The 13,014-nt window shown below is 39.2% G+C and overlaps 1 protein-coding gene across 2 annotated transcripts in view; it reads right to left on the bottom strand.

Annotated features, from left to right (window-relative positions):
* zfpm2.L (zinc finger protein, FOG family member 2 L homeolog) overlaps positions 1-13,014 on the bottom strand; it is a 265,106-nt gene that overhangs the window by 130,527 nt on the left and 121,565 nt on the right. For both annotated transcript variants that reach the window (XM_018268205.2, XM_018268206.2), the window contains exon 4: positions 3,227-3,351. In XM_018268205.2, coding sequence (XP_018123694.1) covers positions 3,227-3,351 — 125 coding nt within the window. The remainder of the gene's footprint in view (positions 1-3,226; positions 3,352-13,014) is intronic.

The raw sequence follows: 13,014 nt of genomic DNA, 5'->3' as shown, positions 1-13,014 counted from the left end.
AAAAAGAATTATGGTCTCTTGATAGTCCAATTAAATGAGCTGGATTAGTAAACTGGATAGAGTGTTTGCTAGTGTGAAGTGCTAAAAAATTAACATATTAGACTGACCTCTATGTGGACTGACATCCTACAGGAGACTCTGTTTGGCACATGGTTCTTGTGCAACTAAACTTGCCTTCAAGCCAGGAATCAGTGGTGTAACTAGATATTGTTGGGTCCCAGAGCAAATTATTTTTCAGACCCCTAAAAGGTCTAAAGGTTGACCTGTTTTACCAATATTTATTGAAACTATATATGAATTAGGGCCTCATCGGGCCTCCATACCCCCTGGGCTCCCCTGTAGCCACAGGGTCTGCATCCTCTGTAGTTACGATCATGCCAGGAATTCAAAATAAAGCCCCTGATTTGAATCCATTGGGAGCAACATCCAAGGGGTTGGTCAGCAACATGTTGCTCACAAGCTACTGGTTGGGGATCACTATTCTAGCATGATGTTCTCTCAATGCTCAGTCCATAAACAAATGTATAAGTATTTATCTTTCCTTAGGTTGCCCTATTGATAACAACCCAAAATCTAATCCTGTTTAAACCACACAGGAGGGATTTAGAGGCAGATAAAGAGGATTAGGTAACAATACAGGTCTCCAAGCAACAGCACATTTCTAAAATGCAGGAGAAACCCTCTAGTAGGAATATGGGTTTATATTCATGCCTTTATGTTTCTATTGCAGTATACACAGGCTACAGAAGAAGGTTAATATAACACATTATTACTTTGATGTTGTTTTAAGGCGCTTCGTTCATTGTGCAATGCCACTGCTTTTATTGGCTTTTATGAGCAGGTTAGGAAATCTTTCTTGGACTGCTTTCCAGGCTGACAATTCCCTTCAGTCTACAGACAGTCTACATACTAGGAAAAAAAGAACATTTGCTGATACACAACTGTACACATGTATTATCGATATAAACTAGAGAACACACTGGGGCAAATTTACTAAAGGGCGTAGTGATTAACGCGGGTGAAAATTCGCTAGCGAAGGAGATAGACTCTAGCAGTACTTCGATCTCTAATGCCTGGCGAATTTGCGCTCTGGCAAATGGACGTAACTACGCAAATTCACTAAGATGCGGATTTTACTGAACGTTACCTCTTGCGCCAGACTTGCCTTCACCACCTCAGACCAGGCAAAGTGCAATAGAGTAGATAGGACTTCCTAAAAAATTTGTTAAAAATGTTTCTAAGTCCCAAAAAACGCCGGCGTCTTTTCCTTGTTCAGAGTGATAAGCTGAAAAAGAGCGTAAATGTTTTTGGGGTAACCAGCTTCCCCCCTACATTTCCTAACATATGGCACATAAACTATATGCTGGGCTCACGTGTAGGGCATTATACCAACTTTATTTTATTTTATAAAGGTTTCCCAGGCTTGTGTAGTGTAATGTATTTGCTGCAACATATACGTCCATTGAACTTTAACTTCCCGCTGTAAAATTAGCCAACGCTAGCGCAACTTCACTTGGCGCAGTAATGCTATTGCAACTTCGCCAGCTTTTGGTGCCCTGGATGCAACTTCGGATTTCAGTGAATTAGTGTTGTCCTGACAAAGTGTTGCGTTGTGAGCGAAGCCGTCGCTGGCGAATTTTCGGAGGTTAGTGAATTTGCCCAACTGATCCTATATTGGCACTTGCTCCTACACCTAGAGACAGGAGCAATGCCACTAGAATAGTGAAAATCTCTGCCTTGTGGCATAAACACACAGAGCAGAATGTGCCTTTTTTTGCCCTGTGAACATTGACTGCTCTTATACCATATTCGTTCAGTCTATAATAAAGCCAGAAACCCCACTGCCTGCATAGGCTACAAATAATAATCTGATGTTTTACCATATTACGAAACCTTTCCCATAATAAGCACCGAATAACCATTACCCATAGATCTATATCTTCACCTGGAAGTATCAGCACCCACTTTCTACTGCAATTAATACAGCAGCGATTAAAGGGACAAATGAACCTTCTGCTGTTATACCAAATACACCCAAGACCATGCTTAGAGCAGCTGCAAAGCAGGTCTTCCTTCAGACATGTGCGTATTAAAGATAACTACATCACACGTAGGCGGCTGCTGCCTGCTCCCCACACCAGTTGATTAGTAAGCGGAATGTTAATATATAGTGTTTTGCAGAATTAAACTAGCATCTTTGTGTCAGGGTATATTCCAGTCTATCGCTGAGAGCATAAAGCTGCCAATACATCATGATACACATTAAAAATAGAAGTAAATTATAATTTCTGATCATTCTACTGTCCCCTAGAATAAGCAATAAGAGTCTCCATTTTATCCTCCTGCCCAACAACCTCCTTGGCTAATGCTCTATGTCCAGGCTAACTAAATGGAGTAACTAACTGCTTGATGTGCTATGGCTGGATTAAATGGTGGGCGCTTAGGAGACTTCAGAAAGGCTTTTTACTGTGCATGTTTGGATATTTACATCAGTGAATGGTTATTATGATGAATAAATCTCCGTGGCTGATCATTTGGTCCCTTAAAGGACAACCAAAGTCTAACTACAGAAGTTGCTAGAAATGTTGTACATTATGTTTTGGGCTTCTGTACCAGCCCAAGGCAACCACAGCCCTTTAGCAGTAAAGATCTGTGTCTCCAAAGATGCCCCAGTAGCTCCCCATCTTCTTTTTTGCTGATACACTGCACATGCTCTGTGCTGCTGTCACTTACTGAGCTTAGGGACCTACTCACAATATACAGTACACATTGAATAGAAATGTTACAATATAAGGATGATTAGTAATTAATAAAGATAATTACTACATGGCAGCACAGAAACCAGTGCAATTTGCATCAGCATTTAATAATCAGCCCTGTAGCATCAGCTTATATTACAGACCAACCTCATTTTCTGCTGGATAATTAGTGACGTCCCCTAAGCTTAGCTTCTCAACAGCTGCTCAGAGCCCACTGAGCATGTGAGTGTCACAGACACTTTCCAAGATGGTGACCCCCTGTGACAAGTTTGAAGTCCTGGATCATTGCTGCTATTGAGAAGCTGAAACTTTAGCCTGGTGCAATAAGTTCAGTATATAAAATATGACATTTTTAGCCCTATTCATTTTTAGGGTTTATTGCTCCTTTAAATATAAGTCTATTTTGTCTGTGCTTGTGCTGCTGTTATATTTATGGAAGAATAAAACATGTCTGGACAATCACATACCAAAGGGCTGCTCTCATTATTTAGATCCATCTTGCCAGTGAACGGCCCCCAAGTTGTTCCAACTGGAAGCTGCTGCCGACTGTGAATCTTGCGCTCCCCGTCCTTCTGGCACATCTCCAGCTCTCCTGCAGGGACACAGAATGAGACACGGGCATGAAAACTGCTACATCCTTCCCTCTGTTTGTTCGACAAGCCCTCGGCTGCACAGGTCTACTGAAAGGCAAGGCATGCAAGCTTGCCGGGTTATACTTTAGTCATTCATATAATATGTACACGACCATTTATTTATACATCATGCAGATAAACAGCAAAAAAGCTACTGAAGAAATAAAACAAATTCCATTTTTATTGTTACACTGGCATTACAATTAAATACATTTATAAATTTAATCTGAGTCAGCATTTGTCATTTTAAAAAAAAATGATAGGTTTTTTTTTTCCGATTTATATGTAAGTCAATGTTTTTCCTCCTATACGTCTCTATTGGTGGCCTCTGGTGTATAGATCTCAAAGACACTTTGCTGTTAAAGGGGTGGTTCGTCTTTAAGTCAACTTTTAGTATATTGTAGAATGGCTAATTTGAAGCAACTTTTCAATTGGTCTTTATTATTTATGTGCTATATTTTATAAATTATTTGCCTTCTTCTTCTGACTTTTCAATGGGGGGTCACTGACCCCATCTGAAAAACAAATGCTCTGTAAGGCTACAACTGTATTGTTATTGCTACTTTTTATCACTCTTTAATAACTTTGTGTTTTGCTGAATTTCATGATGGCAGAATTGTTTTGACACTTAAAGAGGTTGTTCACCTTTAAAGGAGAAGGAAAGCTATAAAACAGTTTATTGCCAACAGATTAGCCACAATAGTACAAGCTAGAATGCTATATTTATTCTGCAGAATGCTTTACCACACCTGAGTAAACAGCTCTAGAAGCTCTCTGTTTGTTTAGGATAGAAGCTGCCATATTATCTTGGTGTGACATCACTTCCTGCCTGAGTCTCTCCCTGCTCACTCATAGCTCTGAGCCCACATTACAGCAGGGATGGGAAGAGGGAGGGGGAAGAGGAGCAAACTGAGCATGCTCAAGCCCTAGCCCTGGAGGTTTGAGATGAAAACAGGAAGTCTGATACAGAAGCCCATGAGTACACAATAGACGGAAAGAAATACTGTGTTTCTTTTGACAGAGGACTCAGAGCAGCATTACTTTGAGGGTTTACTGGTGTATTTATATTGACCTTTCTGATAAAGCTTACTTCATTTTAGCCTTTCCTTCTCCTTTATGTCAACTTTTAGTATACTGTAGAATGGCTAATTCTAAGCAACTTTTCAATTGGTCTTCATTATTTATTTATTTTTATAGTTTTTTAATTATGTGCCTTCTTCTTCTGACTTCTGTCAAATAGGGGTCACTGACCCCATCTAAAAAAACAAATGCTCCGTACGGCTACAAATGTATTGTTATTGCTACTTTTTATTACTCTTTAATAACTTTTTGTTTTGCTGGCTTTCATAATGGCAGCATTTTTTGACACTTAAAGGGGTTGTTCATCTTTAAGATAACTTTTAGTACGTTATAGACTGGCCCATTTAATTGGTCTTCATTATTTATTTTTTATTTACTTTCTTGTTCTGACTCTTTCCAGCTTTCAAATGGCCTGACCCCATCTAAAAAAACAAATGCTGTACAAGGCTTCAAATGTATTGTTTTTGCTACTTTTTATTACTCATCTTTCTATTCAGTCCCTCTCCTATTCATATTCCTGTCTCTTGAGCAGGTGAGTGTCACAGACACTTTCCAAGATGGTGACCCCCTGTGACAAGTTTGAAGTCCTGGATCATTGCTGCTATTGACAAGCTGAAACTTTAGGCTGGTGCATTAAGTTCAGTATATAAAACATGGCATGTTTAGCCCTATTCATTTTGAGGGTTTAGTTCTCCTTTAATGCAAATGACAAGCTCCATGGAAGGTCTGAACACCACTTCACCAGCAGAAACAGAGCCTTACTGTACAGTAAAACAGTACATGTATTTAGTGAAAAGGTGAGTGTCTTTAAGAAATACGAGTTGACATTCAGGCACATAATAAAAGCCCAGAGGATTGATATGATCAGCGTCTGACATCATTCTCACTTTTATCTCTGTTGTCGTCTGGTCGCACTTTGGGACAAGTAAGCAAATGTGATCGGATCTGCCGAAACGTCCAAACTTGCACGTGGGATTTTTTTTCTGCAGTTTATAATTTGGCTGGGGGTCAGTTTATATTTTGGGGCATTGCTTGTCTAATTATCCTGGTGATTATCTGCTCATGTCAGCTCAGGAAACAATCATCATGTAGCTGTACATTCCTTTGTAGTGACAGAATCCAATGAAGTACAGGCTCTAAGTGCGTCTCTCTTCGGCTATATCTTTGTATCCAGCCTCCCATAGGAGAGCAGACACATTTTTTGGCATGAGACAATGATCAAAGAATAATTACAATTTACAGTTAGGTTTATGTATCCTTAAAGGTCAACTTAAAAGAGACATTTTGGTAAAAAATAAGTACCAGTGCATTATACTCATTTAGATATAGAAGAATAATGTGTAAAAAGTAGTGTTTCCGGCTGATTTATTGAATATTTCTGCAAAAACCCTAATAATCCCTCCCTTCTCTTCCACTTCCTGCTCCCTGAATCCCCAGGCTGTGCAGGGGAGCCGGCGGCTCTGAGCTCACTGCACTGTAGGGCAGGAACCAATCAACAGCTAGCAGAACCTGATAGGGAACTGAAGCCTGTCTGTGCTTGTGTGACTGCAGGCCTATGATTGGCTGTCCCCCTCCTACTGTGCTTCTGGCAGTGACCATTAGAACACGCCCAACCCTCATTTGAAACACAGACAGGGACCAGATAACATCTATAGGGAGCTCCAATAAAGGGGCTATTTTTAAAGATAATATTAATTTTTAGCATCATGAAAAAGCGACACCATATATTACTCATTATTGCTAACAATATTAGGGTTTTATCATTTATCCTATATGTCTCCTTTAAAGCCTGGAATCATATTATTTCTCCATGGCTACGGTACAGTGCTATAAATGTGTTAAAGGTGATAAATAAAGTACAATTGCCTTTAAAATAACTATTCAAAAATCAGGATTGCTGTGTCACTGGTAAAAGTTTGTTGCCAGAGGAAATTTCAAGTCGACCAAACCCTAAATAGAGAATACAGGTATGGGATCCAATATGCCGAAACCAGTTATCCAGAAAGTTCCGATTTATGGAAAGGCCGTCTCCCATATTTTATCCAAATAATCAAAATGATTTCCTTTTTCTCTATAATAAAACAGTAGCTTGTACTTGATCCCAACTAAGATATAATTAATCCTTATTGGAAGCAAAACCAGCCTATTGGGTTTATTTAATGTTTACATGAATTTTTAGTAGACTTAAGGTATGAAGATCCAAATTACAGAAAGATCCATAATCCGGAAAACCACAGGTTCAGAGTATTCTGGATAACAGGTCCCAGGTCCCTAAATAAAGTGTTGGAAAACAACAGACAGAGATTGTTCCAGTGTTGGCCATAGAGATTGATCCAGTGCGTGTTATTTAATGCAGGGAGGGTCTATTGTTGCTTAGCAATGTGATGTCATGTTTGACTTCTTCCTCTTCCTGTTTATGCTCTCTATGAAAACTTCCTGTTACACATATGTTATGCTGAAGTGTTTCTGCTGAGTTCTATAAAGCAACCAAGTTACTGTTCACACAGTGTGTCTGTCCTCACTTACAGAGAAGCTGCACACGCAGTTCAGATCAGCTCTCTGCTAACATAAAGGGGTTCCCGGATAACGGATCCTATACCTGAAATAAACCTTTTTTTTGTTATATATGTTGTCACTCTTTATGTCATCCCTTCAATATGAAGTAAATGTGCAAAACCTTCACTATAAATCTCACCCCACTTTACAATACCGGCATTGCCCTTTGTTTCAAGCAGGCAAAGATATTGAGAGATCTCAGGGCTTTATGTTATTTCTGCCAGACAGACTACAGATCCCAGTATTCACACACGAAGCAGATGGAAACGCAAGATAATGACTTTTGTGATAGACATGATAAACACCCTTCATACAGTCTAACATGAGTGAGAAAACGGTATGCCATATGGTGTTTTCCAAATATGCTGTTAATTTAATTGCCATTCATAGTACATAATCATGTACACAATATAATCACAAATACACTGAGTTATAATCACACTGGTAGGTACACATATAGGCCGATGTAGGCCCTGCCTAGAAAGCAGTTGTATTTTGTGAGACTCATATTATATCACAGCTCAGTGTACACTAATCCACTTTCTGGATTTCACTTCTCAAGTCAACAAGCCGACCCTTACACAGACAATGAGTCCTCAAAATGATCTCTTTATGCTTTTATATGTCTCCATTCTTCATTCATGGACGGATACATTCATTGTTAGGTCATTTGCAAGAACCAAGGTGCAGATCTATAAAGGATTTGAGAAAAACAAATGATAAATCCTTTTTAGAGTTACAAATCTTTGTACCTGTTATCAATAATTCATTGGCACCTCATTTGACCACAGGAGTTTCCATTCTTACTCTATCAACGGCAACAGCTAGCTAAGACTACATATAAATAGTGGTCTCATTACACCACTTATTCAACTTTTTGTTTTTTTGCGACATAATTCTTTTTTCTCAAAGGGGTTGTTCCCCTTTGAGTTAACGTCTAGTATGATGTAGAGAGTGATATTCTGAGACAATTTGCAATTGATTTTCATTTTTTGTTATTTGTGGTTTTTGAGTTATATAGTTTTTTATTCAACAATTCTCTATTTTGCAATTTCAGCCATCCGGGTTGCCAGGGTCCAAATTACCCTAGCAACCATGCTTTGCTCTGAATAAGAGACTGGAGTATGAATAGGAGAGGCCTGAATAGAAAGATCAGTAATAAAAATTAGCAATAACAATAAATGTGTAGCCTTAAAGAAGAAGGAAAGCTACAGAGGCATTTTATTGCCAATACATTAGATGCAATAGTGTAAGCTAGAATGCTATATTTATTCTGTAGAATATTTTACCATACCTGAGTAAAAAGCTCTAGAAGCTCTCTGTTTGTTTAGGATAGCAGCTGCCATATTAGCTTGGTTTGACATCATTTCCTGCATGAGTCTCTCCCTGCTCACATATGGCTCTGGGCTCAGATTACAACAGAGAAGGGGGGGGGGAGCAAACTGAGCATGCTCAAGCCCGGGGCAAAGAGGTTTAAGCTGAAGGCAGGAAGTCTGATACAGAAGCCCATGAGTACACAATAGAAGGAAAGAAATGCAGTGTTTCTTTTGACAGAGGACTCAGAGCAGCATTACTTTGAGGGTTTACTGGTGTATTTATATAGACCTTTCTGATAAGGCTTACTTAGTTTTAACCTTTCCTTCTCCTTTAAGAGGTTTTTATATTTTCTTTCTGCTAGGAATTGTCTGAAAAACTCACATTTTTAGAGGTTTTGGAGCTACTGTATGCGGTTTTATTTTTGTTCCATCTTGTGTTATTGATTCCAACTATTTCACCTGCTCCGGATGTGTCTATCCACGTATGTGCATCTTATTGTACGTTGGTCGTATTCCAATTTTAGTGTAATGTTGGCTTAACTTTTTTAGCTTGTTATGTGGGCCATCATGGTCATATTTTTATTTTCTTATATTTCATTGAACCTTCATTGCATATTTCCATATTTCAACCCTTAACTAAATGTATAGAACCACCATGATCTCCACTGGTCTTGGCAATCTGCATCAATGCTCAATGTTATGTTTACCTGAAGCACTACTTAGCTACAACAGTTGTGGCCCTTTGCTGCTGGTCTTCTGTCTGTTGGTCGCCCCACAATGTAATTACGCTGAGTGTGAGTGTAGTGATCGTTGGCTGGCAGCCTGCTTTGATAGTGGGTTGCAGATGAAGACTTTGAAAAAAAAAACCTCTTCAAGTCAGAAAAGCTTATGGACAAAAGGTAATTTTGCCCACACAGCAGAAATCTTGGTTAATAAACCTGGCAGCTCCATCTACGATGGCATAGTTAGACACGGGAGTAACAAAGGCTAGACTTGAAGAAGGATGAAGGCAGCGTGTGTAAGGCAAAGTCATTTATTATAGATCCGTCAAAGATAAATGTGACAGCACTTTTAAAATGACTGATTAATGGGGAACCGAGAGATGTCACAGCCAAAAACTGTCATGGAAGCAAGGCCTGAGGTTTGTTGGAACCTGTTAACAATATGTCAATGGCAAATGGGACCTGCTATCCAGAATGCTCTGGGTCTGGGGTTTTCCAGGTAATTTGGATCTTCATTGTTTAAAACTACTAAAAAAACAATGCATTGTTAAATTAACCCAATAGCCTTGCTTTACCCTCAATAAGGATTAATTATATTTTCGTTTGGATCAAGTAAAAGGTACTGGTTTGTTCTTACATAGGATTTTTTTAATTTAATTATTTGCATAAAATGGAGTGCATAATTCCAAGCTTATCCAGATAATGGATCCCATACCTGTTTTAGCATCACTGAAGCACTATTCATAAAAGAGAACAATTTATTGGCAAGCTTAAGAAAGTCCTTATATGGGTCCCCAGTTTCGCAGGGCCCCTTTTGCCAGAAAGTATCCTGGCATATGACATCTAATAACTGAATAAATATAGTTTGATATTTTTAGTGTTCAGGTCAGGAATGTCTGAATCGTCCAACAGCTGTCGTGTGACAAGTTCAGAATGCCTAATGTAAATATTTTAGTCTTTTGAAGTTAGGGTCCCCCCTACCTACTTGTATTGCCCCTATTCCGATACTCCACGATATAATCCAGGATTCGGTTCGGGATTTGGCCAGGATTTAGCCTTTTTCAGCAGGATTCGGATTCGGCCGAATCCTTCTGCCCGGCTGAAGCGAATCCGAATCCTAATTTGCATATGCAAATTAGGGATGGGGAGGGAAATTGCATGACTTTTTGTCACAAAACAAGAAATTAAAAAATATTTCCCCATTCAGATTCGGTTCGGTATGCAGCCGAATCTTTCACGATGGATTCGGCCAAATCCAAAATAGTGGATTCGGTGCATCCAATGGGCTACCAGCTCTACCTGCCTGGGTGCAGAAACATCAATATTTATGTGATACTTCACGAAGAATCCGCACACAAAACACTTTGAGAAAAGCCTTGGATAGGGCCGTCAGATTGAAGTTCTGTTAATAAATCATTATTTTATTTTATAAGTCCGGAGAGTGCAGTATTTATTAATTCCTAGTGTTTGTTGCTCACAATTAGAAGTGCTCTGAATTAGTTTTGGCACGGGTCCTCAGTTGGGATAAAGTCTTGCCCGGCATGAAAAAGCCGCTGTTGTCTGTACAAAAGGCAGACAGTTTATTTTTAAGTGCAACTTCCAAATCCTGTAGAGTTGAGATTCAAATCTCTGCACTGTCTCAGCATTCTAAAGTCAAATACACAGAGCTAATGCAGCAAGCTCTCTCTGATCTCCATCTCACAAGGTCACAGCGTGATCACACAAAGTCACTGTGTCATTTTACTTGATGCCGAAGGAACAGACAGCCAAACTAAATTTCTCAGTCACTCAAAATACCGGAACGCAATAAAGTGACAGATAAGAGATACATAGGTACAAAATAGCAATTTTAGCTACACGTGCACGCGGAGGGCTAGCCACGCAAGACAGTCCTATAAGCGGAAAGGGGAATGAGGGATGTGAACAATTCTGGTATCGATCAAAGAGAAGGACATTGAGAAGAACAATCACCATTATTATATAAAATCGCTATTTGCGTCTCCACCAGTTACATGACAAACTCATGAGAAACACCACAATACACTGTAATGTATAAAGGTTGTGACTGGTTAACGTTATCTGTAACTGAATCCACTATTTTAGGATTTGGAATGTCCCGTCTTAAAGGAGAACTAAACCCTAAAAATGAATGTGGCTAAAAACTTCATGTTATATAGTGAACTTATTGCACGAGGCTAAAGTTTCAGCTTGTCAATGGCAGCAATGATCCAGGACTTCAAACTTGTCACAGGGGGTCACCATCTTGGAAAGTGTCTGTGACACTCACACATGCTCAGTGGGCTCTGAGCAGCTGTTGAGAAGCTAAAAATGAGGTTTGTCTGTAATATAAGCTGATGCTACAGGGCTGATTATTAAATTCTGATGCTAATTGCACTGGTTTCAGTGCTGCCATGTAGTAATTCTAAAAACTATTCTGTGTGTACTGTATATTGTGAGTGGGTCCCTATACCTCCCAACATTTTGGAAAAAAAAGAGGGACAAAAAAGTTGCTGCTAAAGGGCTGTCTGTGGTTGTCTTGGGCTGGTACAGAAGCACAAAACATAATGCACAACATTTCTAGCTACTTCTTTAGTTAAGCTTTAGTTCTCTTTTAAGAAGGATTATTCCTGATACTCCACATTAGTGATGTGTTGGTCAGGATTTTCCCAACCCGCACCCGCCCGCCCAAGCCCAACTTCCGGGTTCCTTTTATAGGCCTGCGACAACCTGCTGATGATGTCACAAAAGGGGCTGATGATGTCACAAAAGGGGCGGGGCGCGCAGTCATGCATTTATAAAAGTTCAACCCGGAAGCCGCCATTTGTAAATTCGGGGGGGGGGGGAAATGTGAGGTCAGCCCAAAATATGAATGTACATGAAAAGTTACCTATAGGTCACGTTGATCATTTTTCACTGATTTATAAAACTTCGAATTCAAAAAGACCAGCCGAAATTAAGTTGAATTTTTTTTTTGGTCGAATAGGTCTGTTTTCGATCGAATAGGTCCGTATTCAGCCGAATTTGAATCATACGAATCGAAGGAAAAGCACATTCGATCTAATTCGATTCAAAGTTTTTCCCCAAAAAAACCTTTGATTTTTCAAAGTCCATCGAAGGTTTTAGGAGGTCCTAAAACAGCAATTCGGCAAGTTTTAGATGGCGAATGGTCGAAGTCGATTTTTTAAAGAGACAGCACATGATAAATTTCGATATTCTAATTTTGGAATTTTTTTCAAATTCAAATTGAATGTGGACTATTCCCTAGTTGAAGTACACAAAAATTCGGATTTTTTTCATTCGAAAAATTCACCTTGACCTTTGATAAATCTGCCCCTTAGTGTTTCTAATGCTAACGGACTCCTGCTGCACAAATATGGCAGCCCCCTCATAGAGGAACATGAGGGATCAGATGGGTAATGTAAACACATAGGACAAATACTTTTATGACAAAATTATAAATAGCATGGAAAGAAAATGTTATGATAGATTCGATTTAGTTTGATTTCTAGTGTCAGTATCTCTTTAAGCTGAAATTTTTCACCTTCAGTCAGACATCCCTCGATCTTCAACAATCTGATGTGCTCCATACAATTTTTATCCACAGCTTAGAATACTTCGCATAATTAAATTATTCGTGAAATCTCCCCAAATCAGTTTATTCTGCGCATTCTGCATTTCTTTATGTATGACAACCGCTATTTTTTGAGCACCTTGATCTATTTATTTGCCTGCTCTCAAGTAAGTACATAATCAGTCTGTCTAATCAGAGCAGTGGATATTATTTAGATACAATATTGGATAAGCCGCCATGCTCATGGAAGAGCTAGCAAGTTTGCAGCTACCACTGTCCTAGATGACCCCTAAGGAGCTGATAATGGCTTTAGGATATATGAGACAGGTGTCTACAAATCATAGAGACATTCCATCTCTTGAGAAAACATATCCTAAA

This window comes from Xenopus laevis, chromosome 6L, assembly GCF_017654675.1.
Source record: "Xenopus laevis strain J_2021 chromosome 6L, Xenopus_laevis_v10.1, whole genome shotgun sequence".
Taxonomy (NCBI): Eukaryota; Metazoa; Chordata; class Amphibia; order Anura; family Pipidae; genus Xenopus; species Xenopus laevis.
This window is presented reverse-complemented; position numbering and strand designations above follow the sequence as displayed.